Source organism: Notechis scutatus, chromosome 5 (assembly GCF_049901735.1).
Source record: "Notechis scutatus isolate UNSWTSFEM ecotype Mainland chromosome 5, rNotScu1.2, whole genome shotgun sequence".
NCBI classification, from domain to species: domain Eukaryota; kingdom Metazoa; phylum Chordata; class Lepidosauria; order Squamata; family Elapidae; genus Notechis; species Notechis scutatus.
This window is the reverse complement of record NC_142013.1, coordinates 68,751,994-68,779,605: the sequence shown is the minus strand read 5'-3', so window position 1 is coordinate 68,779,605 and position 27,612 is coordinate 68,751,994. Positions and strand designations below refer to the sequence as shown.

The 27,612-nt window shown below is 42.5% G+C and overlaps 1 protein-coding gene across 5 annotated transcripts in view; it reads right to left on the bottom strand.

Moving 5' to 3' along the window:
- Positions 1-12,441: 12,441 nt before the first annotated feature.
- Positions 12,442-27,612, bottom strand: part of SMPX (small muscle protein X-linked) — a 28,484-nt gene continuing 13,313 nt past the window's right edge. For all 5 annotated transcript variants that reach the window (XM_026674906.2, XM_026674907.2, XM_087966931.1 and 2 more), the window contains 2 exons: positions 20,597-20,680; positions 12,442-12,837 (listed from right to left, as the gene is read on the bottom strand). In XM_026674906.2, the coding sequence (XP_026530691.1) occupies positions 12,703-12,837; positions 20,597-20,680 (219 nt within the window). In that variant the 3' untranslated portion in view covers positions 12,442-12,702. The remainder of the gene's footprint in view (positions 12,838-20,596; positions 20,681-27,612) is intronic.

Genomic DNA, 27,612 nt, shown 5'->3' with positions numbered 1-27,612 from the left:
CTCTGATCCGCACTGCCAAGTTGTCAGAGAAGTCCACGGCTCATGCCTCATTGATGGCTTTCTTGAACGAGACGTCCTCCTGGTCCAAAAGTCTCTTTTGTAGCATTTGGTCCCTCATTCCCAGGATGACACGGTCTCGGATCATCCCTTCTGTGTCTGGGAATCTGCAGTTTTTTGCTATCTTCCACAGATCAGCTACAAATGTGTTTATTCTCTCCCCCTCTCTCTGGCTCCGTGTATAAAAGTTGTGCCAGCTTGCCAGGTAGGAGGGAGAGGGGGTGTAATGTCCCTTGAGTGCCCGTTGGAGTTCGTCCCAGGAAACTGCTGTTTCTCCAGCCCAGGAAAAGAGACCCCCTGCCAGCTTATTAGAGGTTATAAACAGGGGTATGATTCTACAGGTTCGCACCTATTCGCTAGAACTGGTTGTTAACATTCTAAGCAGTTCGGAGAACTGGTTGTTAGAAGAAATTACTGGCCTAATCCTGTAAAGAAGGCAGGAAGGAAACATTCTGGTATTCCTTATAGAAACTGCCTCTCCATTAACCCTTATTACATTCTTGGCAGGACTAAACTTCCTGTCTCAGGAACGTCTCTGGAGTTTTTTCCCCCTACTTTGCTGGTACTTTGCTTGTGTGGAGTGACCATTCAAAGTTACAATGGCACTGAAAAAAGTGACTTATGACCATTTTTCACACTTACGACTGTTGAAGCACCCCACAGTCATGAGAGGCCAGAAGAGGAGATGCGTGCCACAGTGTGAGTGATATTGAGTTGGCCACGCCCAGCCAATAACATGACCACCAAGCCACATCCACCCAGTCACATGACCACCAAGCCCTGCCCACCAACTAAGCTACGCCCACAGAACCTGTTGTCAAAAAATTTGAATCCCACCCCTGGTTATAAACCTATTCTCAGAAATCAGCAACAGCTAAGCAAAGCAATAACCCTTTACTTACGGACTCTCAATACTGCTTCATTACTTTCATTATCTCAAAACTTATAACTTTCTACCTCAAGACCTATATCAAAGATTAGATAATGATATCTCCAAATCAATTTCTTTAAAATTATTAATTTTTATCAAATGATTAATTGATTAATTGCTTTATTGATTAGTATGATTGAGTGTTTAGTGCATATGGTGTAATTACTGAATATCTGATTAGTAAAATCAGTGATTTCGTGAATTTAATTGACCAGTGTGTTTAGTAATTACTGTAATTAGGCTGTTTGTTGCTTAAAAAAATTATTTGATTAGAGTGATTTGAATAACCAATTGATTGATTGATAGATTTTTAGCAATAAGTAACCTTACTTTTGATTTGTTCTCAAACATATCAATTAACATTTATTAATTACCAACATACATTAAGTAACTGTCTACCTATCACATTAACTAGCTATTGTAATTATTTAGTGTACTATTGCCATTGACCATGCCAGCCAAAAACTCCAAACCAAAACAAAAGAAAAATATCTCCACCAATGACCTCCCAGACTCCTAAACGTTTCAGATGTCTTGAAACCATCAATGAAAGCGAAATTTACATCAAATGCCACCTATGCAACAATCTAGCCCACCCTGCCTGCTTAAATGCAAACAAAAGCCTAGCTGATATGATTAAAAATTCAGATACATTCTTTTATCTATGTCCATCATGTTCTCCTAAGCTAAACAAACTAAGCTACCTTACCTGACAAGAGTTGAAAGCATAGAATCACTCATTTACTTAATAGAAGAACACTTAGCAACACCTTTTGAAACAACTATACAAGCAAGCCTAATCTCTCTTGAAAAAAAAAATACAGCACAGATAGGTGAGTACCGATCAACTCAGAATCAAATCCCACAACAACCACAACCACTACCTCAACTACAATCACAACTACAACCAAAAATAACCACCAAACCACAGCCACAAACAATTACTATCCCTTCAAATAATTCCACAAATAATACCCCTTACTCATCAAAGACATCATGGAATGTGAACAGAAACATCCAAATACCATCTTATTTGGTCTCGAAGATACCAACGAATCAGACAACATCACCAAAGTTTGTGATATCATAAGCAACTCACATACAACAAACATCTCTCCTGAAGATATCATTGAAATAACCAGAGATGGCCCTGGGTGCAAATACAATGACGGCTCTGTGGCCCCAAGATTTTGTAGAGTTGTATGCAAAAATGAGTCCAGCAAACGCATATTCATTCATACAATAAATGCCATTGCAAAAACCTATCCCAACCACAAAAAAATTCACTCAAGACCAGACTTATCCATACTGCAAAAAATCCACTCCTGTGAACTCCACGCAGAACTCAAAAACTGTCTAGACAATGGAGAAAAGCACCTATACATTGACTACAGAGCTGATTGCATCAAAAGAAAGTCACACAACCCACTGTTGAGGTAATTCCCTGTTAGGAGAATGAGCGCATACAGGGAGACGTATTTGAGAGTAGTGTTTGAATAATACACATACAGCACACAGATACACTGTACAGTAAATGTAGGTTTTTACTTCCAGAAAGGTTTAAGCAAAGTTCAAAAACAAGCAGTCCAAAATCATTCACAGGTAAGATCAGTCAGTTTTCAGTCCAGGGATAATCCAATAGCAAAGTCCAGTGTCAAAAACAGTTCAGTAACAGACTCACATCAAATCCAGGGATGGCAATCAATTAGGAAAAATGGAGGAACGGCAATACTCTCCAACAGAAGGAAATAGAGACTCACTGAGATACACTCTCTTCTGAGACTAAGACCAAACGACCCAGGTTTCTGGCTCCATCTTATGGCCGTTTGAGAAACCACACCTAATTACACTTTTGCATTTTCTTTAAAGAGACAGTATTAAAATGTCTATCCTGGTTTATATATTTCTAACCCAAATACCTGTTAGGTGACTTACATTCCTAACACCCACAACTCCACATCCAACCCCACCCCATCCAATCCAACATCACTCAAAACTAGGCACGCATGCCCCTAACTACCTCAATTCCAACCACAACTGGCCTTAAATGCAAGCTACTCAATGCAAGAAGCCTTGTAAATAAAATACCTGAATTTCTCCTCTTACTAAATATGGCTAAAGTCGACATTATATTTGTCTGTGAAACATGGCTCAACACATCTCTCCCTGACTCCATTACCACAGTAAGAGACTATCATGTTTACTAATCAGATCGTGAAGTTCGTAGAGGAGGTGGTGTTGCTATCTTCTATAAAAAGTCCTTACATCTAAAAAACTTCCAAGTTACCCAGGAGCTTGCTGTTCCTGAGACCATCATCTGTGAACTATCCTTAAATATCACATTTTGACTCTTACTATGTTACAGAGCACCTGATTATGACATCGAACATGCAAACAAGCTAAATATACTACTAACATGGACAGCATCCTGCCCACACACTTTTATCATTCTTGGTGACTTCAATCTACCTCATATTAACTGGACCCTTAACGAGTGTACAACTGAACCCACACATGCAACCTTCTACAATGCAGTAACAAATCTGGGACTAGAACAACTAGTAACCAACAACACTAGACTTAACAACTGCCTCGATCTCATCTTCTGCAATAGTTTGAATTCAATTTACGGAATACAAATTAAAGAACCCTTTTCCAACAGTGACCACAACATGATTGACTTTTGTCTCAACATACGTCCACACAAAAATCATCACAACAATGGAATCCCCAATTATAACTTCAAAAAAGGCAACTATGATCTTATAAACAACAATCTCTCATCCCTTGATTGGCAATTTCTATTCATTGAATGCAATACTGTAGAAGACCATTACAACATATTTTTACTTGAAGTCAAAAGAGTCATCAAACTATATGTATCATTAACAACTCCCAAAACCAGAAAAAACAAATTACCCAAAACAATAAGGAAGCTTCAATCCAAAAAGAAATCACTTTGGCGGAAAAACAAATCTGGTCACGTTGCCAACTTCAAAAGCCGATGCAAAAATTTATACCACCAGATAAAACCTGAATGCACTATTTATCACATTAAACAAGAAGAAAACCTTCTACACACCAATTCCACCCGCTCTTTCTACAATTTTGTAAACAACAAACTAAAAGACTCAAGGTCCATCCCACCCCTGAAAGGACCTAATGGTAAAGACTACAACAATGACATTATTAAAGCCAACCTCTTTAATACTTTCTTTGGCTCAGTATTTGTAAACAGCAATGGATCATGCCCAGTATTTCCTAGTCAAATCGCAGACAACTACAATGATCTAATACATATCGATTTTACAGAAGACAATGTTGAAAAAGCACTACGCAATCTAAAACCATCTCTATCTATTGGATCGGATGGAATATGTGCCTACTTCTTAAAAAAGCTATCCACTGCTATAGCCGAACCTCTCAGCATAATCTTTGAAAAATCTTTCAGGACCAGCTCCTTGCCTAACCTATGGTCACAAGCCACAGTCATCCCCATCTTCAAAAAGGGAGACCCAAGCCTAGTTGAAAATTACAGGCCAATCTCCTTAGGCTGCGTCACCTGTAAAGTCATGGAATCAATTATTAACCAATCCATCATCCTTCACTTAGAGACAAACAACCTACTCTCTAATAAACAATTTGGTTTCAGAAAAAAACTATCCTGTAATCTGCAACTCTTACACTGCAAAAACATATGGACTACACAACTCGATCTGGGCAAAGCAATAGACACAATCTACATAGACTTCTGTAAAGCCTTTGATTCAGTGGTACACGACAAACTACTCCTAAAACTAAAATCTTACGGTATCTCTGGACACCTGCATAACTGGATAGAAGCATTCCTGTCAAACAGACAACAAATGGTCAAAATTGGGAGCGTCCTATCAAATTCCGTACTGCCAACAGTGGTGTCCCCCAAGGCAGTGTTCTAGGACCAAATCTTTTCATACTCTACATAAATGACCTCTGTGATCATATCAAGAGCAACTGCGTTCTCTTCGCTGATGATGTAAAGCTATTCAACACCACAGACAATACTGCTACCCTTCAAAAAGACCTTAAATATGTTTCAAAATGGTCAAACATATGGCAACTTCAAATCTCAACAAATAAATGCTCTGTCTTACATATTGGCAAAAAAAATCAGAAAATAAAATACAGGCTGAATAGTCAACACCTTGTTGAGGATCCAAACTCTGTCAAGGATCTTGGAGTACTCATCTCTAATGATCTAAGTACTAGAGCCCACTGTAACTACATAGCCAAAAAGGCGTTAAGAGTTGTTAACCTAAACTTACGTAGCTTTTTCTCTGGTAATATTACACTAATAACTAGAGCATACAAAACATTTGCTAGACCAATTCCAGCTCATCAGTCGGGAACCCACATTACGTATCTGATATTAACACAGTTGAGAAAGTCCAGAAATATTTCACAAGAAGAGTTCTCCACTCCTCTACTCGTTGTAGAATACCTTATGCCACCAGACTCACAATTATAGACCTAGAAAACCTAGAACTACGCCACCTTTGGTCCGATCTAAATATAGTATGTAAAATCATACATTGCAATGTCCTACCTGTCAATGAATACTTCAGCTTCAACCATAACAACACAAGAGCAAACAATAGATACAAACTCAAGGTTAATCGCACCAGACTTGATTGTAGGAAATACGACTTCAGCAACAGAGTGTCTGGAATACTCTACCTGACTCTGTGGTTTCTTCCCCAAACCCCAAAAACTTTAACCTTAGACTGTCTACTATTGACCTCACCCCTTTCCTAAGAGGTCTGTAGGGGGCGTGCATCAGCGCACCAATGTGCCTACCATCCCTGTCCTATTGTTTCTTTTATTTTTTTATTTTTCTTATATGTATCCATGTATTCATAACTATGTTTTTACTTATACCTATTATCTTGTAAGCAATTGACAAAATAAATAAAAATAAAAAAATAAATAAAAACACTCCACAGATCGTCCAATACGAAGGCATGTGCCATTTCGTAAATTTCAGAGTTGCAGTAGGTCAGGAATAAGGTTTTTTTCTGTGCATTGGGGGCTGCTTGGAGTGCATTGACTTCCAGGTACAGGTCGAATCGGCCCATGTATGAGGACCATTTCTCCTTTGCTGGGTCGTAGGGGATCAATAGGTGGTGTGCCAGGCTAGTCGAGCATTGTGCTATGTTGGTTGGCGGAGTCGCGATTGTTGCGATGGCCAGTAAAATGGCATCCGAGTCCCACCAGGTGTCCTTTGTTCTCTCCGCAGCTCAGTATCCCTTCCTCGTCACCAGTGTTAGATGGTCCATGGGAATAAGAGGCAGGATGAGGCAGGAGCAGGTAAAATTCTTTTTATTCTGTTTAAGTAAAAAAGCCACTCAGCCACGGCAGGTACCGGCTTTTGTAGCTTCAGCACTGACGGGACCTTATTTCTCCCACCAGTGGCTGGCCCAATGAGTGGAGTCTGCTAGCTGACCCTACTCTATGGCCATATTTGGGGATACTTAACAGAAACAGCTTGCCTTTGGAAGTTATGGAAGCTTCATCACTGGAGGCTTTCAATAAGAGATTGGACTGCCATTTGTCAGAAATGGTACATGGTCTTCTGCTTGGGTGGGGGGATTGGACTAGATTACCTACAAGGTCCCTTCCAACTCTATTAATCTTTAATCTGTAAAACCAGATGGTAGATGATATCTAGTAGGAAGTTTATCACAGATGCAGAAATTCAAATATGCATGTATTTATGCCAATATACAGAATAATGTACCGTGTTTCTCCAACAATACGACCTCCCCCAATAGGAAGACCCAGCATGTTTTCTAGGCATAAAATAAAATTAAGCCCCTCCCCCCAAATTTAGGCCTATTTTAAAACATGCAAAATGGCGGGAAGGGCGGGGGGACTTGCCGTTAGGAGCGCCCCGCGGGCAGCAATTCCTCGCCACCAGCTGCTCCTAATGGGCAATCATGGCAGAGCGCAGAGAGCTCCCTACTCCTGCCAAGCACCTTTGCGGCAGACCCAAGACCTTCAGCGCCCACCGCTGTTGATTTCCCTTCAGCCCATGCCGCCGCCGCGTTTGGAGCTGCCACTTCCATGTTTGGAGCACCACTGCTGTTTGGAGCACTGCTGCTGTTTGGAGCTGCCGCTTTTGCATTTGGAGCTGCCGCTGTTTGGAGCACTGCTGCTGTTTGGAGCTGTCGCTTCTGCATTTGGAGCTGCCGCCGCGTTTGGAGCTGCCGCTTCCGCGTTTGGAACCCCACCGCTGTTTGGAGCACTGCCGCTGTTTGGAGTTGCCATGTCCACATTTGGAGCTGCCGCCGCATTTGGAGCTGCTGCTGTTTGGAGCACCACCGCCATTTTGAGCGCCGCCACCACTCCAAACACGGCGGCAGCTCCAAACGCGGAAGTGGCAGCTCCAAACATGACAATGGTGCTCCAAATGGCGGCAGCACTCCAAATGGCAGCGGCACTCCAAACACGGAAGCGGCAGCTCCAAACATGGCGGCAGTGCTCCAAATGGAGGCGGCACTCCAAATGGCAGCGGCACTCCAAACACGGAAGCGGCAGCTCCAAACATGGCGGCAGTGCTCTAAATGGCGGCGGCACTCCAAATGGCAGCGGCACTCCAAACACGGAAGCGGCAGCTCCAAACATGGCGGCAGTGTTCTAAAGGGCGGCGGCACTCCACATGGCAGCGGCACTCCAAACACAGAAGCGGCAGCTCCAAACGTGGCGGCGGAATGGGCAGAAGGGAAAGCAACAGCGGCGGGTGCCAAAGGTCTTGGGTCTGCAGCAAAGGTGTTTGGTGGGAGTAGGGAGCTCTCTGTGCTTCGCCATGATCACCTGTTAGGAGCGGCTGGTGGCGAGGCTGCCTGTGGGGCGCTCTAGATGAGGATGCAAGGGGGGGAATTAAGTCACCCCCGAAAAGATGGCCTAGCCAATTTTTCGGGGCTCAAAAAAATATAAGACCCGGCCTTTTTTAAGAGAAACACGGTAGTAGAACATGAAGAGAAATTGAATAGAAAAGTTGGTAGAACTAGAATTAGTTTCGTTGTGCAAAGTAAAGCTAGGAAAAACAATTCACCAATGCAATCTATCCATGAGGGAAGGTAAAACAAATTTTATACTTTCAAGAACAAATTGATTACTGTAGTTCAATTCCAGAATGGATTAAAAATTATGCCACCTGAAAGAACTTTAAAAACTATTAATGATTTAAAAATTAATATATTATCCTGTTTGATCAAAAATTATCATTGTGGTTCATCTTTAACACTCTCCAATTTTCTTTCCATGTTTTCAAATTTGTTTAGTATTGTTCAAGTACTGTTTAGTACTGTTAGTACTGTTCAAGTATTAAATGGTGGGGTTTTTGTAAGGTTTTCAAGGGCATTGATGTTATTTTTCCTTGTTACATTCCTCTCTCATTCTACAACTTCCATATCTGCCCATGTTCTAAAATGCAATCTAAAACCAACCAACCAACCCAAACCAACAACTGAATTTACTTGTAACATATATCTTTAGGATCTCTTTAGGAATCATGAAGACTCCTGTGGACCGTAGTGTATATGAACGGATAATGAAAAATATTGGAATAACTAGATAAAACAAGCCAATTTTACCTTCCAACCATGAAATATTATTCTTCTTTGGAAGGGGGAGGATAAATGAATGCACAAGAGGGTTGTGCAAAGCCTTTGAAAAAGTTGTTTTGCAGTTCATGGGAACACACACTTCTCTTTTCGGGTCATAAAAACAGACATGACTTTTTTCAGGCACCTGTGGCTGTTTCATAATCTTCTGCTGGATGAATGAGAAGAAAGCCAAATGAAGTGTCTGTACATACCTGTGCTTACAGAAATAATTTGAAACTGTTTTGTAAACCTTGCAAATATGTATCTGCTTTAATGATTTTTTTTAAGGTGGTGGTAAGGAGATTGCATGTGTTTTTTCAATTTCAAAGTACTTCTTTAAATCCCACTTCAACGTTCTTTCCTCGTCAAAGTAAATTATCAAAATTATTCTGAATAAATTTTTATCATAACAATTTTTGTTATGACATAACATTACTAGGTATTAAATGAAATTATAAGAAAGTAACAGTTATTAGAAGAGCAATGGTGCTGCAGTGATTTGAATGCAATATTGCAGGCTAACTCTGCCAACTGCCAGTAATTTGATTCTGATCAGCTCAAGGTTGATTCAGCATTCTATCTTGCCAAACTCAGTAAAATGAGGGTCCAGATTGTTGGGGGCAATAGGCTGACATTGTATACCACTCAGAGAGTGCTATAAAGGAGGGGTTGCCAATCTTTTGGACCTCAGGGACCACCAAACTCATTATTTTAAATCCCGCGGACCACTAATGTGAATTTTGACTGACGTGGCTTGCTGACATTGGTGGGAGGAAGAGGGAGAGAGAAAGAGAGAGAGATCTGATCTAAGGAGGGCTGGTTATGTTCTCTCTCTCTCTCTCTCTCTCTCTCTCTCACACACACACACACACACACACACACACACACACACACACACCCTCCAAGGCAGCCACATTCCTAGACTGCTTTTGAGCTCTGTTCTCAGGCTTCATGCAAGGAAAGCAGCAGAAGCAGCAGAAGTCTTTCTTTGATAGGGTATTAAAAAGCCAGATAACTATGATGCATCAGGTGAAAAAGGATTTGATCAAGAAACGGGACCGTCAGCGCCTCTCAAATTTATGAATATGTCCATACCTGGAGAAAAGTGAAGAAAATGAAGCAAAATTGATCCAAGAAGTACTGGACTGGGCTACCTCGATCCTCCCAGATGTCCCCTCTACAAGATATGATATTGATGTAATATATAGAGTCGGCCCAAAAGGTTGGGAAGAAAATTGTCAAGAGATATTGTGATATGACCCTGGTCCTATGCAAAAAAGCAACAATTGATGTGTGATGTTTAATAGATGCCAATTCTCTGCTGAGATGGAAATATCTGTCCATCCTTTTTCTGAAGCACATGAATCCAGCTTCTTCTTTTTCTCATCTGCGATGTCCCCATTTTGCTATAACTGGTCTGTTTAATAACTGCAGTACTGATTTTTTTCTTCTTTCTCAAACTCTGCATGCAAGCTATCTATCCACCCCTACTCTACATCCCCATCTCTTATTCTCCAACAATGCCTTTCCTGGGAGTATCATACACAAAGGGGGAGAGGGGGCCTTGTTCTCATGTCTTTCAGCCCTGTACAGATGACTCTGCAACCTGTGAAAGCATGAATCCAGATGCTGCATCCAGAGGAGAACTTCCATTCATTGAGCCAGGAATTGGGTTTGGATCCAGCCCTCCACTTGAAAGTCATCACAGCAACCAGAGTGGAGCAGACCTTCCCAAGCCTAACTGACCACCCTTACCAACAAGCCAAGCCTAATGCCACCCAGCAGACATGAAAGAGAGGACCCTGAGATGGATAAGTAGAGAGTAAAGATTCTTTTCAATCCCCAAAAGGCAGCTGTAAAGACTATGGGGGAGGGTGGAGATTCATTGTAAAGTTTTATTTCTTTGCATCATTCACAATTGTAACTGATCAGTTAAATGGGTTCTTAGAGGGATTGCATTTCGGAGTGGTTGGCACAGCAAGTTCTGAACACCTTGGATTTCTGTCTGGTGGGAGGGAAATTTGTCGAGTATGTTTGTATTGTTTGTCTTGTAGAAGCAACTACACACACACACACACACACACACACACACACACACAGAAGGGAGAGAGAGAGAGATTCCCCATTCAAAATCAGACTGAGGCTATCCTTTCACTTACCTCCACACAAAGCTTTTCCTAGACTGGTTTTTGCTCTGTGGCACTAAGGCCCAAGTATATTATATCTCCTGGTCAATTCCATGGGGGAGCGGGAATTGCCTGGAGGGCAATGCCCCACTGAAGAAGTAGCAGAAAAGAGGTCTCCAAATCCCAAGCCCTAATTGACTCACAAATGATGCTCAGGATATGTTGCACTGGGTCTCACTAGTAGGAATCCCAGGCTCATGTGCCCATTTGAAAAATACTAAATAGCTAGATCAGGGGTGGGCAACTACAGCCTGAGGCCACATCCGCCCGTTGGTCTTTTAATCGCCCGCCAAGATTGGTACAGAATTAAGGTTTGATGTGAATGATTGAATGATTGCATTCATTTGATTTTGACTTGTAATGACAGGCATTTCGACACAGGGCTCATTGTGCCCAATTTGAAAAATACTAAATAGCCTAGATTGCACACTGGCTGACATCTATTTGGCCTCATAAAAGTAAGAGCTAGGGCAGATTCAAGAAACAACCCTCAAAATGGGCAGCCAGTAGTTATGTAAAGCAAAACCATGGCTGTGAAGAATTCTGGGGCAAATCTGACTGGAAGCTCACAAAAAAAATGACATCAAACATCAGAAAATAATTGGCATAGAAAATTGGATACTGTAAATCTCTTTCCAGAACTTTCCCCCTGGTTGCTAGACCTTAATGGGTTAAAAGCTCTCCTTTTGGGAGCCACTGAAGGAATCCTTCTCTGCTGTCCCTGTCATTATATCCCCTCCTGTGCCTCAGCTGCCTTAAGTCATGCAGTCCTGACCCTCCAAAACATGATGAAAAAGGAAACCAGCTTGCTTTAATGATGGTTCAAATTGGCCATGAGTATCAAATATATTCAGATGCTACCCTGGATTGTGCTGAGGGAAAAATAATTGGCAAAATTATTTGCCCTAGCACAAAATGGGGGATTGTGGGAAGCATACCCCAAAGGACAGTGCCAGAAACTCATGACACCAGAAACCTCAGAAAACAGTGCCAAGAAACTCAAGCCAGCCCTTCCCCCTTTAAGAAAACCAAGAAACACCAGCTGAAATGAAAACTCAGAGCAGCCCTGCTAACAGAGCTGACAACAGAAACACTTAAGTAGAGCCATTAAGCTAAGGGGAATCAGGCTAAAAATAACTCACCAAGGCAAAACCAGAACTCCCCTTTTCCTGCCCCTGAAAGGATTAAAGCCCAAGGACAGGAAAAACAAAAGAGCTGGGACCAAGATTAACCCAGGAAAACAGGAAAACAAAACCCAGGACAATCAGAAACACATCAAAACCCATCAAGCTGCAGGAGCTTCAATGGGGAAAAACATAAAAGGCTCAGATTCATACTTCCAAGTTGCTTGCGAGCCAGGAACAGCCGAGCTGTGTCACTTTTTGCTTCTTGCCTTCCCACATTAAAAGAATTCCACTTTCTAGCAGCTGGCTTTTGCATCCATTTCTTCTCAGTGTCTATGGTGTGTCCCAGCTGGGAACGAACTCAGGAAATTTCTTCCAACAGGAGGAAGAGAACAGACTATTTTAATTTGAAAAGTTACAAGAGGCTCATACTGGCAAGTACACCACATTCACGTTGTCAGAACTAAACCTAGAAAAAAGACTCACCTCACATACTGTTTCTTTGCAACTCATACTGCTTATGTCAAAGTTTATTTTGAAAATGAAAATATTTATTTTAATGAAGTATATAACCTCCTGAAGCAGCTTTAGTTAATCCACACAGACATATTATTTATATTGTATAGGAATAAACCATTTCTAATGTGGGGTTTCAGTTTCTCATTCATATTTGGAAGCAATCCTATGCATGTAAGTAATTTTCCTTTGGTTCAGCACACAGCTAGTGGTATATTCTACATATGATTTCATTTCTTTTATTATTCAAATCTTGGAACAAATTTCAGTTCACTCTTTGCATTCTGGATTTCAGAGAGATTAACTGCTGGTCCTGGTAACTTCTTGGCTCCTGGGAGAGTCTTTTTCTTTTCTTCTTCAGGTGGAGTTGGAAGACTCTATATAAAAATAATAAACTTTATTCTTCAATTGTTGTAACAAGGATCCAGGAAATAGAGGACATCACGCAGTTAAGGTTAGAATATAAAAATATATTTAACAACATAATACTAGTAAATTGTCCATATTATCAAAATTGGATTTCTCTTCTTTACAGAACAGGTAACAATTTGATATAATCCTCATGGTTTGGACTACAATTCTCATAGTTGCTTTCACTGGCCATGTTGCTGATGTTGGTGGGAAGGTGGGGGAGTGGGACTGAAATTCAAAACACCTGTCACATGCCTATTTCTGTTTAGCAGTAACCATGTAATTTTTGAGAGCTTCAACAAATAATTCACTATAGTATCTGCCACTCACACATGGACTTCCAAGGGGGATAAAAAAGAGGGCAAAGGACAATGCATTCATAATGATATAATCAGTTAAATGCCATGACTTATCTCTGGCCCAAGTACATCAGTATGGCACTGATGTAATTATGTTGCACATGTCATCATTTTAGCATTACCAGTTTGCTGTGGAGCTTAGTGTGTTCAGAACTCACATTTGGTTATTCAGAATTTAGGGGTACCAAATTTTGAAAATGTGCACCTAGTCATGTGCCATAGCTATACCACTGGTGGGCAGAGTTCATTTGAATGAGGATTATCCCTCATTTCTACATGATGTGATGTTATTGACAAGTTCAATTCTTGTTCAAGGCTCTTTTCTACAACTGTATATTTAAGAAATAATTTTGAAAAGAAAAATCTTTAGCTCTCAGGTAACCCTACTGCCCATCTGCTATGAATTAAAATTGTATTTTTTCAGGATTACATGGGAATCTGAAAAAAAGATTGATGATGCTTTAAAAAAATCAACTAATTAAAGATAATGGATCTGTTAAAACAGCAATGTACTGTTTCAGATTTAAGTATCTGAAAGCCAGAAGAAAGAATCAATTTTAATCAATAGTAGACAAATGTTGTACTTATGTGAGGTCTAGACTCTAGGGTACTTCTGAATTATTTTCAAAGTAACTAGCCAATTCTCTTCAACTCCTGAAATAGTTCCTCCACTGATTCCAATGTTTCTCCATTGGGCAAGGTATTACAGGTGCCCATTCTGATGTTGTATATCTTTCTCAACCCTGAATATAAGCTTATCCAACAAATACAAAATATATTTTAGAATTAATCTGGGATTACCATAAATGTATTGCTCAAGTTGCCTCATGACTTGATTTATTTATGGTACACAATATATAACTTTGGTGTGCATACACATAGACATACACACATAGACATGAGCGTGCAAAAATATTTCATACAAATCCAATCCATGTGAAAAAAATAAAATATATTGCATGCATTTGTCTTGTCTGAAGCATTTAAAACTCTGCAGCCAGCTATGATTGTGCAAAGGTGGCATTTGGTCCATTTCTCAATAAGGCACCTTCTTCACATTAAAAGTAGTTGAAATTTGGGGTAATTAAAACAATCGATAATGCCTCTTTACTGAAAACAAAAGAAGAAGAGATAACTAGTTCCAATCCCCTCATGCCATTATTCAAAAGCAAACATAAAACAACAAATGATTTCATATGACAGCCTTCCCCTGGTCTACAGTACTGTGGAAACAATTGCAAAGATCTGTAAATGGCCAATAATAAATTCTGGCTGCATTTAAAACTGTATTACAACACAAATACAATATGTATTTTCTGAGTTGAAATGACTGAAAGCAAAATATGACAAGGATACTATCCAATATTAAAAAGATATAATGGTGTGAAAACACAAATCTAAAACTGATTTTGTTCAGGGAGTCCTTAAAATTGTAAAATACACACTATGTCAGGACACTCAGTACAAAAGGCAGATTGACTAAATGCAGCATATCTTTATTTACAAAGAAAGCAAGATCATTTCCTTCTATCTATTTATATTTCAGCTAAACCATTCTCCTCTTGCAAATTATCATTGTTTTGCCCAATGGATCAGGGAATAATGAAGGCATGGAAAATTATTTATTGAAAGCTGATTCCATTTTGCAATCAGCAAGGAGAAGTGTGGGTTTTTGTTATGACTGTACTATTATCTAGAAAGATTTATCTCCAGAAGTTTCATTTAAAATCACAATTTTCTTTCAACCCTTCATATGTTGGAAATCCAAATCCAGAAGCATTGGCTCTTCTTCACATTATGATCTGCTGGACACAAGGGGGTAGTAGGATGTCAATAAAGAGTTGAGAATTTACTCACTATATCCCTTCATTGCACTGCCTGTTCTTTATCTAAGGAGCTGCAAATATGAAGGCATTGTCTTTGCCTCGCCTTTCACTCATCCTTACTCACATTAGATTCCCACTCTCAGAAATGCTGACATGTATCTGAAATTAGAATTTGGTTTGATGTGTCTAAAGTCAATTATATGACCCTTGATAGTAAAATTAGTTTATTTGACAGTCTCTAACTGAACAAACTGTATTTTTATCAGAAATATTCACACCTCCTACTTTTTCTTGCTTTGTGCCCTTTCACTCAGTTTCCATCTATACCCAAAGATCTACCCCAAATTTCAGCCAACTGAAATGTTTATTGATAATCCAAGAATTTTCATTTATATACTATATATTGGGGTTTTCACCCTAACCCTAACTCTAAAATGTAGTCCCTTGCCCAATTTTAATTTTAAAACCTCATCTCCCATAGCTTTTAAATTAGCTTTCCAGTCATGCAATACCACATTATCATCTGTTTTTATTTCTGAATCAGCTATGATACATCCAAAGTTCAGTCAGTTTCTCTCTCAAAGACATAAAATAACACCCACCCATGTTATTTCTTCTTCCTCTGGTCCGTTCAAGCAGGGGGCGCCCAGCTGCAACTTGATTGGTCACCAGTTTGACAGCTCAAACTATCAAAAGATTGGTGTCCAAGATGTCAAAGAAAAGATTGAGACCCTGCTCCCTCAAACTTAAAGATTGCGAAGGGAATACCATTCCCATTTTGGGAAGCAGTAAGGTAGCAGTAGAATTCAAACAATTTAAAAGTCGCCTCCAACTAATAGTAGTTGAGAGGGCATTGCCCAGCCTTCTGGACCTAGATTGGTTCGACTCCCTTGGTCTTGCCATAAGTGGAGTTCATGCCACTGATGCCAAGGGACAGACACCATAGACACTCTAGCAAAGGAATTTGCTAGTGTCTTCAACAGTGAATTGGGCAAATACATTGGAAAACCAAATTCATTAAATTTAGACCCAAAAGTCACTCCAAGATGACTAAAAGCATGGCGAATGACCTTGGCACTCTGCCCAAAAATTGATTCTGAGCTTGATAAGCTTATCGCTCAAGGGGTATTAGAACCGGTGGATCATGCCCCATGGGAGACCCCCATAGTGACACCAATCAAGGCTGGTGAGTCAGTTAGGGTGTGTGCAGATTACAAGGCCACCGTGAATTTAGCGCTCTAATAAAGTGCATATCCAGTCCCTGTGGTGCAACATCTGTTGCACTTACTGGGTAATGGCAAGATCTTTGCTAAGCTTGACATGGCTCAAGCTTACCAACAGCTCCCAATGGACTCAGCCACCACAGAGGCTCAGACAATAGTTATGCACAGAGGTGCATTAAAATGTAATAGGTTACAGTTTGGCATAAGTTGGGATCTTTCAGAGCCTGATGGAACAACTCTTACAGGGTATCCCTGGAATCATTCCATACTTTGATGATGTAATAGTGTCAGCTAACAATGAGACCACACTTTTAAACAGCCTAAGGGAAGTGTTTAAAAGATTTCAGGTCACAGGCCTCAAGCTTAAGAAAAGCAAGTGCCATTTAGGGATCTCTAAAGTAGTGTTCCTGGGATTCCTGATCGATGCTGCTGGATTACATCCTACAACAGCTAAGGTTCAGGCAATCAAGAATGCACCCACACCAGCCAACAAAACTGAATTACAAGCTTTCCTGGGCCTACTGAACTTTTACGCTATGTTCATCCCACACAAAGCCTCAGTAGCAGAGCCTCTGTACAGACTCTTAGATAAGAAATCTCCCTGGGTATGGGGGTAAAAAGAGGCAAACACATTCAGAGCAGTTAAGGACTTGCTTACTTCAGACTGTGTGCTTATCCATTTCAATGAATGTTTGCCCCTGGTTCTGGCTTGTGATGCTTCTCCCTATGGAGTAGGGGCAGTTTTGAGCCACAAAATGCGTAATGGTTCTGAGGCCCCTATAGCCTTTTTCTCAAGGACTCTTACACCTGCAGAACGTAATTATAGTCAAATTGACAAGGAGCCCTTGCAGCCATCATGGGCATCAAACGTTTTCACAAATACCTATATGGACACAAGTTTGAACCAGAGGTGGGATTCAATTTTTTTTACTACCAGTTCTGTGGGTGTAGCTTGGTGGGCATGGCAGGGGAAGGTTACTGCAAAATCCCATTCCCTCCCCACCCCACTAACCTGCTTTCCAGCTGCATTCTCCTGTGCAGGGCAACAAAAGAAGACCCAGCCGATCAGCTGGGACTCGTGGGGCAGAGAATAGATTGGGGCAGGGCCAGTCAGAGGCAATATTTGCGGTTCTCTGGACTACTCAAAATTTCCGCTACCAGCTCTCCAGAACTGGTCAGAACTGGCTGAATACCTCCTCTAGTTTGAACTGATAACACGCCACAAACCCTTGTTGGGTATTTTTGCTGGGGACAAGGAAACTCCTCAGATTCTCTCCCACACATGACAAGATGGGCAGTATTCTTGGCTGCATACTCTTACAATTTATCCTATTGCCTGGGCAAGCACCTCAGTCACGCTGATGCCCTGAGCAGATGCCCTCTACCAGCTGCTGCAGAGGAACCTGAAGCTGAGGAGTCTATCCTCCTGATAGACCATCACCACCAGTTCCCAATGACTGCTGCAGACATTGCTGCACATTCAGCAAAAGATAAACAATAATACGAGTGCTGGGCTGGGTGAAAAGGGGGTGGCCACAAGGATCTGTAAACGTTGACTTATGTCCATTCAAGGTATGGCAGCAAGAATTGTAAACCAGCAGGGGGTGTTTGTTATAGGGAAGCAGGGTGGTGGTTCCCTCCACATTACACAAGCCAATCCTGGAAGCACTTCACAAGGGTCACCCAGGTATAGTGCGTATGAAGGCATTGGGCTGCAGTTACGTGTGGTGGCCTGGGATAGAACAGGCCATCACAGAATGGGTGTCAGGGTGCTAGCAATGTCAAGAATCAAGACTCTTACCTCCCAGGGCACCAGTCAGGGAATGGAAAACTCCTAGAGGCCCCTGGTCCTGACTGCATATTGATTTTGATCAAACCTTTTTAATTGTGATTGATGCCTTCTCCAAATAGGTGGAAATAGTTCTGATGACCTCCACCATGGCTGAGGCTGTAAGCATAGCATAACAAAAGGTATTTGCCAGCCACGGGCTTCCTGACCTGGTAGTTTCAGATAATGGTCCACAATTTACATCCAGAAGTTTTGAATTATTCCTTATAAGGCTGGGAATAAGACACGCCTTAGTTGCCCCTTCCAATCCTTCTAGTAATGGTTTGGCAGAATGAGGAGGAAAGTCAACAAAGGAGGCCCTGGCAAAGATGGGCCCAATATCTATTTATCCTAAATACAACTCCATGCCCTTCCACCAATTGCAGCCCAGCCGAATTATTAATGGGCCGATGGCTAAGAACGGTCCTAGACAGGCTTCACTCCACATATATGCCAGAGAAGCCTCTCGACTTATCCAGCAATACCAGGGGATTTAATGAAGGGGACCTAGTTTATGCTAGGAACTTCACAGGCAACCCACTATGGCTACCAGCCATTGTTACAAGGGTAACAGGGCTTTTTCATATATTATCAAGCTGGAGGACGGCCGGGCATGGAGACACCATATTAATCAATTAAGGGGGTGACAGAATTATAGGCCCGAGGCCTCTTTGCTGAAGGAAAACGACAATCCCTTGCTAGCTGAAGCCGGGCCTACTGCACGAGTAACATGCCACCAAGCAAACCTACCAGAGTCTCCTGCAAGGCCACCAGTCGAGCAGGTCCCAGCAGAGGTCACGGTGCAGACTCCTGAAGTTCCAGCCTCAACAACTCCAGCCGCTTCCAGCCAGCGCTGCGCAGATCAACAAGGATCTGCCGCCGCCCAACCTACCTCGAAGAATACACATGTACTATCGAGGTGGGAAGGAGTGCTATGTCTTCAGTTCTCCCTCTGGTCTGTTCCAGCAGAGGGCGCCCAGCCACAACCTGATTGGTCATCAGTTTGACAGCTCAGTATAAAAGGAGCTGTCAAACGGGCTAACAGCTGTTGCCTCAAGGCTGAGCTGAGCAGTCACATTTAAAGCGCACAAAGCTTTAAATAAAGCCTGAGCAACCTTAACTAGCCGCCTTGCCTCTCTCTGTTTGTGTGTTCATCTCCCAGAACGAAGCAACCCACACAATTTCTATTCGCAATGCCAATACTCCACAGAATTTGTGGGAGGGATACTTTTTCCATCAGAGGGAATAATCTTACCCTGTTTACCAGTCTTGGAGTTTAAGCCAGCCTTCCTTCCTACCACATAGGTACATCCCTTCCTACCACAGAGGTACATTTGTTGTATTGCATTGGCATAAACAGTAACTCTTCTTTTGTTTTCAGAAATCATGAGGCAAATGACACAATGCGAAATAAAAATGTGCATGGGATACAGGATATTAACTCAGAGCGTGGGAGGTGGACAGCGAAGAAGCAATCAGCTGTCAATCAGCTGGAGAGTAGGCCGGCAGCAGAAAAATGAACTAAGTGCAACAGAAAGATTTCAGGCCTCTCTAGAAATACAATGGCCATGTTGGTGTGTCAGGCACGCACAGGGGGCAGGGTTAAATAGGCAGGAAAGCATTAACAGTTATTGCTGCCTATGTTTTGGCTGCCATGTGCCTATGTTTCAAGGCCTGCAAGAATTAAAAGCAATTAATTGAACCTTATATTTCTGTTTCTTGGTTTTGGAGAATTGGAACAGTGATGCTGAGAATATATCTGCACAGTGCATAACCTCTGAATTTTTGGCATATGGGCAATTGTTGCTATCTTGTAAAGTAGTCTCCAGATTAGAGGTCCTCCTTGTATAAATTAGGCAAGCATGTTGAGGGGGGAAAAAACTGGACTGTGGTTGTGCTTATAACATCCTGATCAAAATATGCCAAAAATAACTGGTAGCATCCCAAACATTGGGATGTACACAGGAAAGTTATGCTTGGAGGTAAGGCATGGAAGAGAGGGGAGGTAAAAGAAATAATTGTTAGATGTGTCCCTCAACTGATATCACTCTGATTCATACTGGAATTCTCTATAGTTGCTTTTAGAATACAATTATTATATCACAAAATCCGAATGGTTTTTTTAGCCCTAAGGGAAGGATAGTGATAGCTCAAGATCTTTATATAGCTGCAGAGAATACAATATATGTAGTACTCTAGTTAGAATATGATAGAAAGGATGTGTAGAAAAACACATCAGAAATAAGGCTGCCAACATTTTAATGGTGATCTTGTATTGCTTCCATATGTTAGCACTCTAAAATACTACTGTTCTTTCCATATATTAGCTAATGAAATTAGAGTGGGAATGTTTGTATTGACTGTTTACTTATATTTTCTAATCATATGAATGAAATGAATGTTTTCTTGAGATATTACAGAATAAAATTTCACTGGCGAACAGAAGACTTATGTGGTGTTCTAGTCAGATAAGCACATACTGTTCTTACCTCTTCAGGTTCAGTAGATTCTTTTCTTTTAGGAGGTTGACCAGCACCAGGTAAAAGTGCTCCCATTGGGATGTTGATATTGGCCTGGAAATTAAGTGCATGAAGTTATATTGTAGCAGATCTACAAAAATTAAGAGATGGAGTTTTCTTGATTGCCAGGCAAATTATATTTTGTTTCTTATCTCTTTTATTAAATGTCTTCTTTTATTATTTTAAATTTAGGCAGATTAAAACAAGATTAATTCAGACAGCAAAATCTCAAGTTAAGCTTCCATATCAGTGGCAGCATCCCGAGCCTTGTTTAAATGGAACACCAGATGAGTGCTTAATATAATCTGGTGCTCTCATATTAACATTTAAGGGAAATAGAGATTTGTATTTAAACCCTATGTTCTCCACACTTTCCCTATAAAGGACAACTTTTTTAAAATTTGTGGTGTCGCAGTGGTTAGAATGTAGTATTGCAGGCTAACTCTGCCCACAGCCAGGAGTTCGATCCTGATCCTGACTGGCTCAAGGTTGACTGAGCCTTCCATCCTTCCGAGGTTGGTAAAATGAGGACCAAGCTTGTTGGGAGCAATATGCTGACTCTGTAAACCACTTAGAAAGTGCACTAAAGCACTATGGATTGGTATGTAAGTCTAAGTGCTATTACTGTTCTTCAAGAGCAAATAAAATTTACTTTCTACTTGTGGAGGACAAGACAAGATGTATGGAGTTAATATGGCTTCTTAAACTCCTACAAAGAATTTTAGTTTCAGTCAAAACTGAATAAATACAATATTGAGGCTGCAGAAATCCAGACAACCACTAATAGTAATTCAGACTTTTGCATCCCAGATATGGTATCCATAAGAAATTGTAAAAACTTCCATATTCATATAAAGTAAGGTTTGCATGCTGATGGTTTGTATGCTGAACCACACAAAGTAAGGTTCAGCAGCCGATTAACAGCCTTCACAATCCTAAAATATTCTTACAGGAGCACCTAGAATTTATTGACTAGGCTTGAACCTTTAAGCACTGCATTTACGTTACAATGAATTTGTATTTCACACCTATCAAAGCATTTCTAATATTACTTGCTGTGGTTCAGAGAATATACTCATGGTTAATCATGAGGTTGAAATAGAGGGCTCTTCCTTATGCTCATTTTAAATAGTAATCACCCATATCCAAGCTAACAGATAAATATGCTGATATAAAATTTGTCTTCCAATTGCTGATAACTATCTACTATCATATTACCAGTTTGACCACAATACCGTAAAATGAAGCTATCTTTAGGAAGTGTGTGCAAGGCATCTTGAGGAAAGAAATTGGTAGCTCTTTTTCTTAGCTGTCAACTGTCCCATTGGCACATGCAGCAAAAGAAACTCCTGGGACATTATTTTACCAAGAGTATGACTTTACTTATAGATCAATACAGGCACAGAAGAAGTGAAGCTAGCTGTGAAGTTTTCACATGAAAAACAGCATAGTTAATTTCCCCTTTTCCCCATTCAGGCCACCCATTGTCCATCAATCCAACACCTTGTATTTTGGGAAAACAGTCTGCACCTTCGGAAGGTTCCCATTGTATAGCCTTGAAGTGTCAGGATTTTCTCAGGCTGCAAACTGTTCACATAAACCCCTCGCCTCCCTCCCAACTCCTAATACATTCCAAGATTCCCCTGCCCCTTCCATTTCTGTCGTCAAGTTGCAAGTAGAAGTGTATTACTAGTCAGCTTTGACATGTCAACCCTCCAGAAAAAAGATAAGTCTGAAAAAAAACAGAACAAATGTACAAAATAGCACACAACACAGGGTTCTCTACTCTACCATCCATTCTGGGTTGGTCTGGATATTTGGCATGGAATTTGCTAATGAGTCTAGATGCCCTAACATCCTTCACTCCATCTACTCATTATCTGCTAAAGGATATACTTTCCACAACACTAAATATTACAACTTCCCCTTGCATTTTCTGGAGTCAAGAATCTCCTTGATTTCAAAGTGCTATTCTCCTCTCACTAAGATTGGGGAAGGAGGTAGTTCAGTAGCAGGTTCTTAATGCTGAACCATGGAAAGCAGGGGTGGGATTCAAATTTCTTAACAACTGGTTCTGTGGGCATGGCTCAATTTGTGGGCGAGGCTTGGTCATGTGACTGGATGGGCATGGCTTGCTGACTGGGTGTAGCTTGGTGATCATGTGACTGGGGTGGGCGTGGCCAGGTGGCCAATGTGACTGGCAAACCAAATTTAAGTGGTCCTCGCTTAATGACCAGGTCCTCATTTAATGGCCAGTTGCTTAGCAAGTGTTTTTTGCCAGTTTCCAAGGCCTGGAGAGGGCAGGGCGAGGCTCAGGCAGGTGTCCATGTGACTGGCAAACCAAATGTAAGTGGCCTTCGCTTAATGGCCAGTTGCTTAGCAAGTGTTCTAATTTACGACTGACCTCCCCAGAGCTACTTGATCTGTTTTTGGAGTTTTGACAGCCATGCACACACACTAACTCTCTCTCTCTCTCTCTCTCTCTCTCTCTGACCAGTTACAACATCCCACGCAGTCATGTGACTGAGGTTTTCTATGTTTTTTGCCAGTTTCCCACAATTCCTTCTGATTTCCAGTTAAAAATGCGGAAAAGAGACTTGTTTAACAACCAGTGTTCACTTAATGACCACAATGTTCACTTAATGACAATGTTGTTTGTCTAACCTTAAACACTCAAAGAGCCATTTTTCTATTTTCTTTTAAACAGATCTCTCTCTCGCTCTCTCTCTTTCTTTCTCCCCCCATCTTTCTCTCTCATCTCTTTTTCTTTCTCCCTCTCTTTCTTATCTCTCTCTCATTTTTCTCTCTGTCATCACTCTCTTTTTTTTTCTTTCTCATCTCTTTCTCTCTCTCATCTCTCCCTCTCCCTCTGTCTGTCCCTGGGAGGGAAAGGAACATTTGAACTGGTGCTGGGTAGTGGGAATCTGAGGAGCCAGTACTGAAGATAGCTGGCAGGGAGGCGGGGCAATCCCACAGTCTCCCCAAAAATAACGCTTCTGGTGAGGAGGAAGAAAAGCGCATTGGGAGGAGACTTGGTGGGTGACATGGGGCAGCGAGTGCTTCATGGCTCCTGAGTGGGTCGAGCCTTCCTGCTCCCAATTGCTGGCAGCTGCTTCCTGCTTCTCTGCAGCCATGCTAACAGCATTCAACCTGGCTGCTTCCCTCCTTCTTCTCAGCCCCATACATACAGAGCAAACACTCATACATCTCACAGTGCTGGAGGGACTCACCCACGCACCAATTCCTTGCGAAGATCCTACCAGCACTATGTGTGCATGCTGTACCAGAGAAGGAGGATAAGAATTGCCAAACTTTTCTTCCCCCCTTCCCTTCGCAGAGGAGCTGCTCGGAAGGCAGCTCCTGTCCGTTTATGGTCCCCACTCACCCACTCATGTCAAAGTACCTTAAAGGGGCAGGCTGCGGCAGCTGCCTTCACGCTGGGAGGAAGAAAAGTTCAGCAACTCTTCTCCTCATGCGTACACACACACACACACAGAGCATGCACACATGGTGCTGGAGGGATTTGCCCACACGCCAATTCCTTGCAGAAGACCCTTTGTGTGTGCATGACGCCAGAAGGACTCACCCATGCACAGAAGGTCCCAGCCTCACATGTCCATACTCTGTGTGAATGCCCGAGAAGGAGGAAGACTTGCCAAGTTTTTCTTCCTCTCTTCTGACACACACTGGCCAGGCAGGTGAGCAGTGTCACGTGGAGTAAGTGTCCTCCCAGCCAGTGCAGCCATGGGGCTCCAACCTCATACAAATGTAAGTTTGCAGATACCCCAGGATTCCCAGCTTTGGCTGCAAGAACTGCAGACAGCCTTCCCCACCACACACATCCTCCTCCCGCCGCCCCATGTGAGGCACGAGGCCTGACAGAAAGCACCTGGCCCAAAGACAAAGCCCTCCATGATGGAGCCCTTCCCGGGGAACAAAACAAGAACTTACTGATCCATCCCAAAGGGGAGCTTCAGAGTGGTGGCAATGGCGCTCTGGGTGGATGACCCTCGGGGCCCTGGGAAACCGTCTTGTGCAGCACAGCAAAATTTGCTTTAGCAACCAGGAGTTGCTGCTTTGAGTTCTGCAAGTCCCCCTCTCTTTGGGAGTGCAAGTCCCCAAAGCTAAATTTTGCTGTGCCGGGAAAGAAACTCTTGCTCTCCCAGCTAGACCAGCAGGGAGAGAAGCAGCTACTGACCCCGCCAGAACCAACATGAGCACCTCTCCACATGTTCTCCTGCTGCTTTTGCTGGGAGAGCGACAAAGTCTTTCTTGCACAGCGATAAGCTAAATTTTGCTTTGCCAAGACAGACTCTCTCACTCTCCCAACTAGACCAGCATAGGAGAGAAGCAGCTACTGACCCCGCCGGAGCTGACTCGGAGCTGCTCCATGTATTCTCCTGCGAAGGCAAGTGGGGGGGGGAAGGTGACTGGCAGCGGGAGTAAAAGGCAAGTGAGAAGAAAGGTGACTAGGGGCGACAGGTAGGAGACCGGGGCTTGCTTGCATAGCCTCACTCACCTAGGAAGACCATGGTGGAAGGCAGACTGCAGGCAGCGATGGCACATGGCCAGGATAAAGAAGGGTGGGGTTAGAATGCAGTCAGCTTGTCGTGCATGCATGCGATGTTGTGCATGTGCGATAAGGACTGATTGGGCAGTGAACGGAGAAGCGGGCAGAGAGGGGCGGGGCCAGTCAGTGGCCCATTTTACCAGTTCTCCAAAACTACCAGGAACTGTAACATCCGGTTCTATAGAACCAGACCGAACCAGTCGAATCCCACCTCTGATGGAAAGTCTTCAAGAGGCTGCAGTGAAACACTGGGTGAATGTGCTCAACGCTTTTTGGCAGTTTTAACCACACTGTCACTGAATTGATGTTCCGAATAATTGGGAAAGGCCCTATGAACTTAGGTCCCAGTTTTTTACAGGGTTGCCTCAGGTTCAAAAATTTTGCAGATAGGTACACCCCGTCTCCTACTCTATATTCCCTCTGATGTGTCTTCTTCTTGTCATCTTCTCAAATGCTTTACGCACTGTGACCCAAGTGGCTTTTAAGGTATCAATCCACTCAGCCAATGATTCTGATGATGGCCTTTCTTGATGCAGCTCTGGCATAGGTACAAACTCTATTCCAGTACCACCCAGAAAGGGTAAACCCTGTGCTACAATGCACAGAGTTATTATATGCCACTTCTGCAAAAGGTAGAAGCTCGGTCCAATTGGTCTGCTGGTAGTTCACATAACATTACAGGTATTGCTGTAGAACCAAATTCGTACATTCAAAGACTCTGTTAGTGTAGGGATGATGGCTGGAGTTAAATCCCTGGGAGGAGCCTATCAACTTTAAGAACTCCCACCAAAACTTTGATGTGAATTGTACTCCCTGGTCAAAAATAATGCACTTTGAGGGCCCATGCAGTCAATATTTGTGCTGCATGAATAGCCTAGCCAGGACTCAGGCTGAGGGAATTCTGGGACATGCCAAAAAATCTGCTTGCTTAGGGCAGTGATAGTCCAGATTACAGTATTTCCAGTGCTCTCTGGTAGCTCAACAATGAAGTCCATTGAGATCTCTTCCCAAGGGTTAGCTACTGGCTGCAGCAGCCCTAGGGGCTTTTAGGTGGCTGCTTCATCAAAGAACACATGGGGCAGCTGGCCACATATGCTTCTATGTTCTTATTTATTTTTGACCACCAAAACTGCCTTTTCACTAGGTGAAGAATCTTTACAAATGCCCTGGTGCCCTCGTGTCATGGCTCTACTGTAGGACTAATGTCCTCTGGCTGGATGGGATGTACACTTTATTCCCGTTCCACACCAGGCCATCCTTTGAGGACAGGTTGGTTCTGTGCTGCTGAAACCATTCATCTTCTGCCAAGGCATTCCTCAAAGGCCATACATTGTAGAGGTGACTCCCTTTGCTGCCTCCTGAGGGCTGGTGCTGTGAACTGATGGGATGGGATGATGGAGTTTTTCTTCTTGGGCATTGTTATATTGTGGCATCCAGGAGAGAGTGTCTGGCAAAAAGGTTTTCCCCTTCCAGTAGGTAGTGGAGGTTAAAGTTTAAGCAGTTGAAGGATTGTGCCCACCGAATCTGCTTAGGGAATAATGTCTTCAAAGTTTCCAAGTTCTTGTGGTCTGTCCACATTTCAAATGGGATTTTACTGCCTTAAAGGAACTGTCTCCAGGTTAAGGTGTCTATGAAAACTGGATGCCACCAGTAGGGGCAGTCAGCAGGGGGCAGCCTTCTCGCCACTGTCAACTCTTCTCCACCAACTTGGTGCTGCCATTTCTTTGCATGACATCTTGGCACTGGAAAGTTGCTGCAGAGATAACTCGCTGTGGGTACTGGGTAGAGAGCCAGACAAGCAAGCAGCTTTCAGAAGGCAGTGGCAGTAGGTTGGCTCTGCCCCGAATGCTGAATTGGCAGTTCAGCTGCAGCAGGGGATGGGGTGGAGGGTGGGGAGGAAGCAGCAAGCAGGGCTCCTATTTTGATACCTCCCCCCATTGCCTTGGGCTGCACTACTCTACAAGGTTTCTTTTTAAAGCCCATGACCCTGCCAGTTTTTTTCCCTAAAGTGTTGAGGAGGCTCTGCAAGTCCCCCCCCCCCCCAAGTAGAAAAGTAGGGGGGAAAGTGCCTCCTCAGCACTTTAGGGAGAAAAAATTACAGAGCCCTATGGCTTTAAAAAAAACAAACTTGTGGAGCCTCCTGGGAACTTTAGGGGAAAAAAAAAAACCTTGCTGAACCTGCACAGCATGCTGCCTTGGCAGAGCCCAATGGCTTAAAAAAACCCTTGCAGACAGGCGCTGTCTGCAGATCAAACGGCATCACCCAAAACTGGTAGCAGCACAGGGGACAATTAAATGCCATTTTCCACTTATTCCCCTCCTTTATCCTCACTTGGTAGTATGCCTCTCTCAAGTCCAGTTTAGTGAAAATCCTCTTTGGACAGATAGTTTAATATGTCCCTCATAAGAGGGAGGA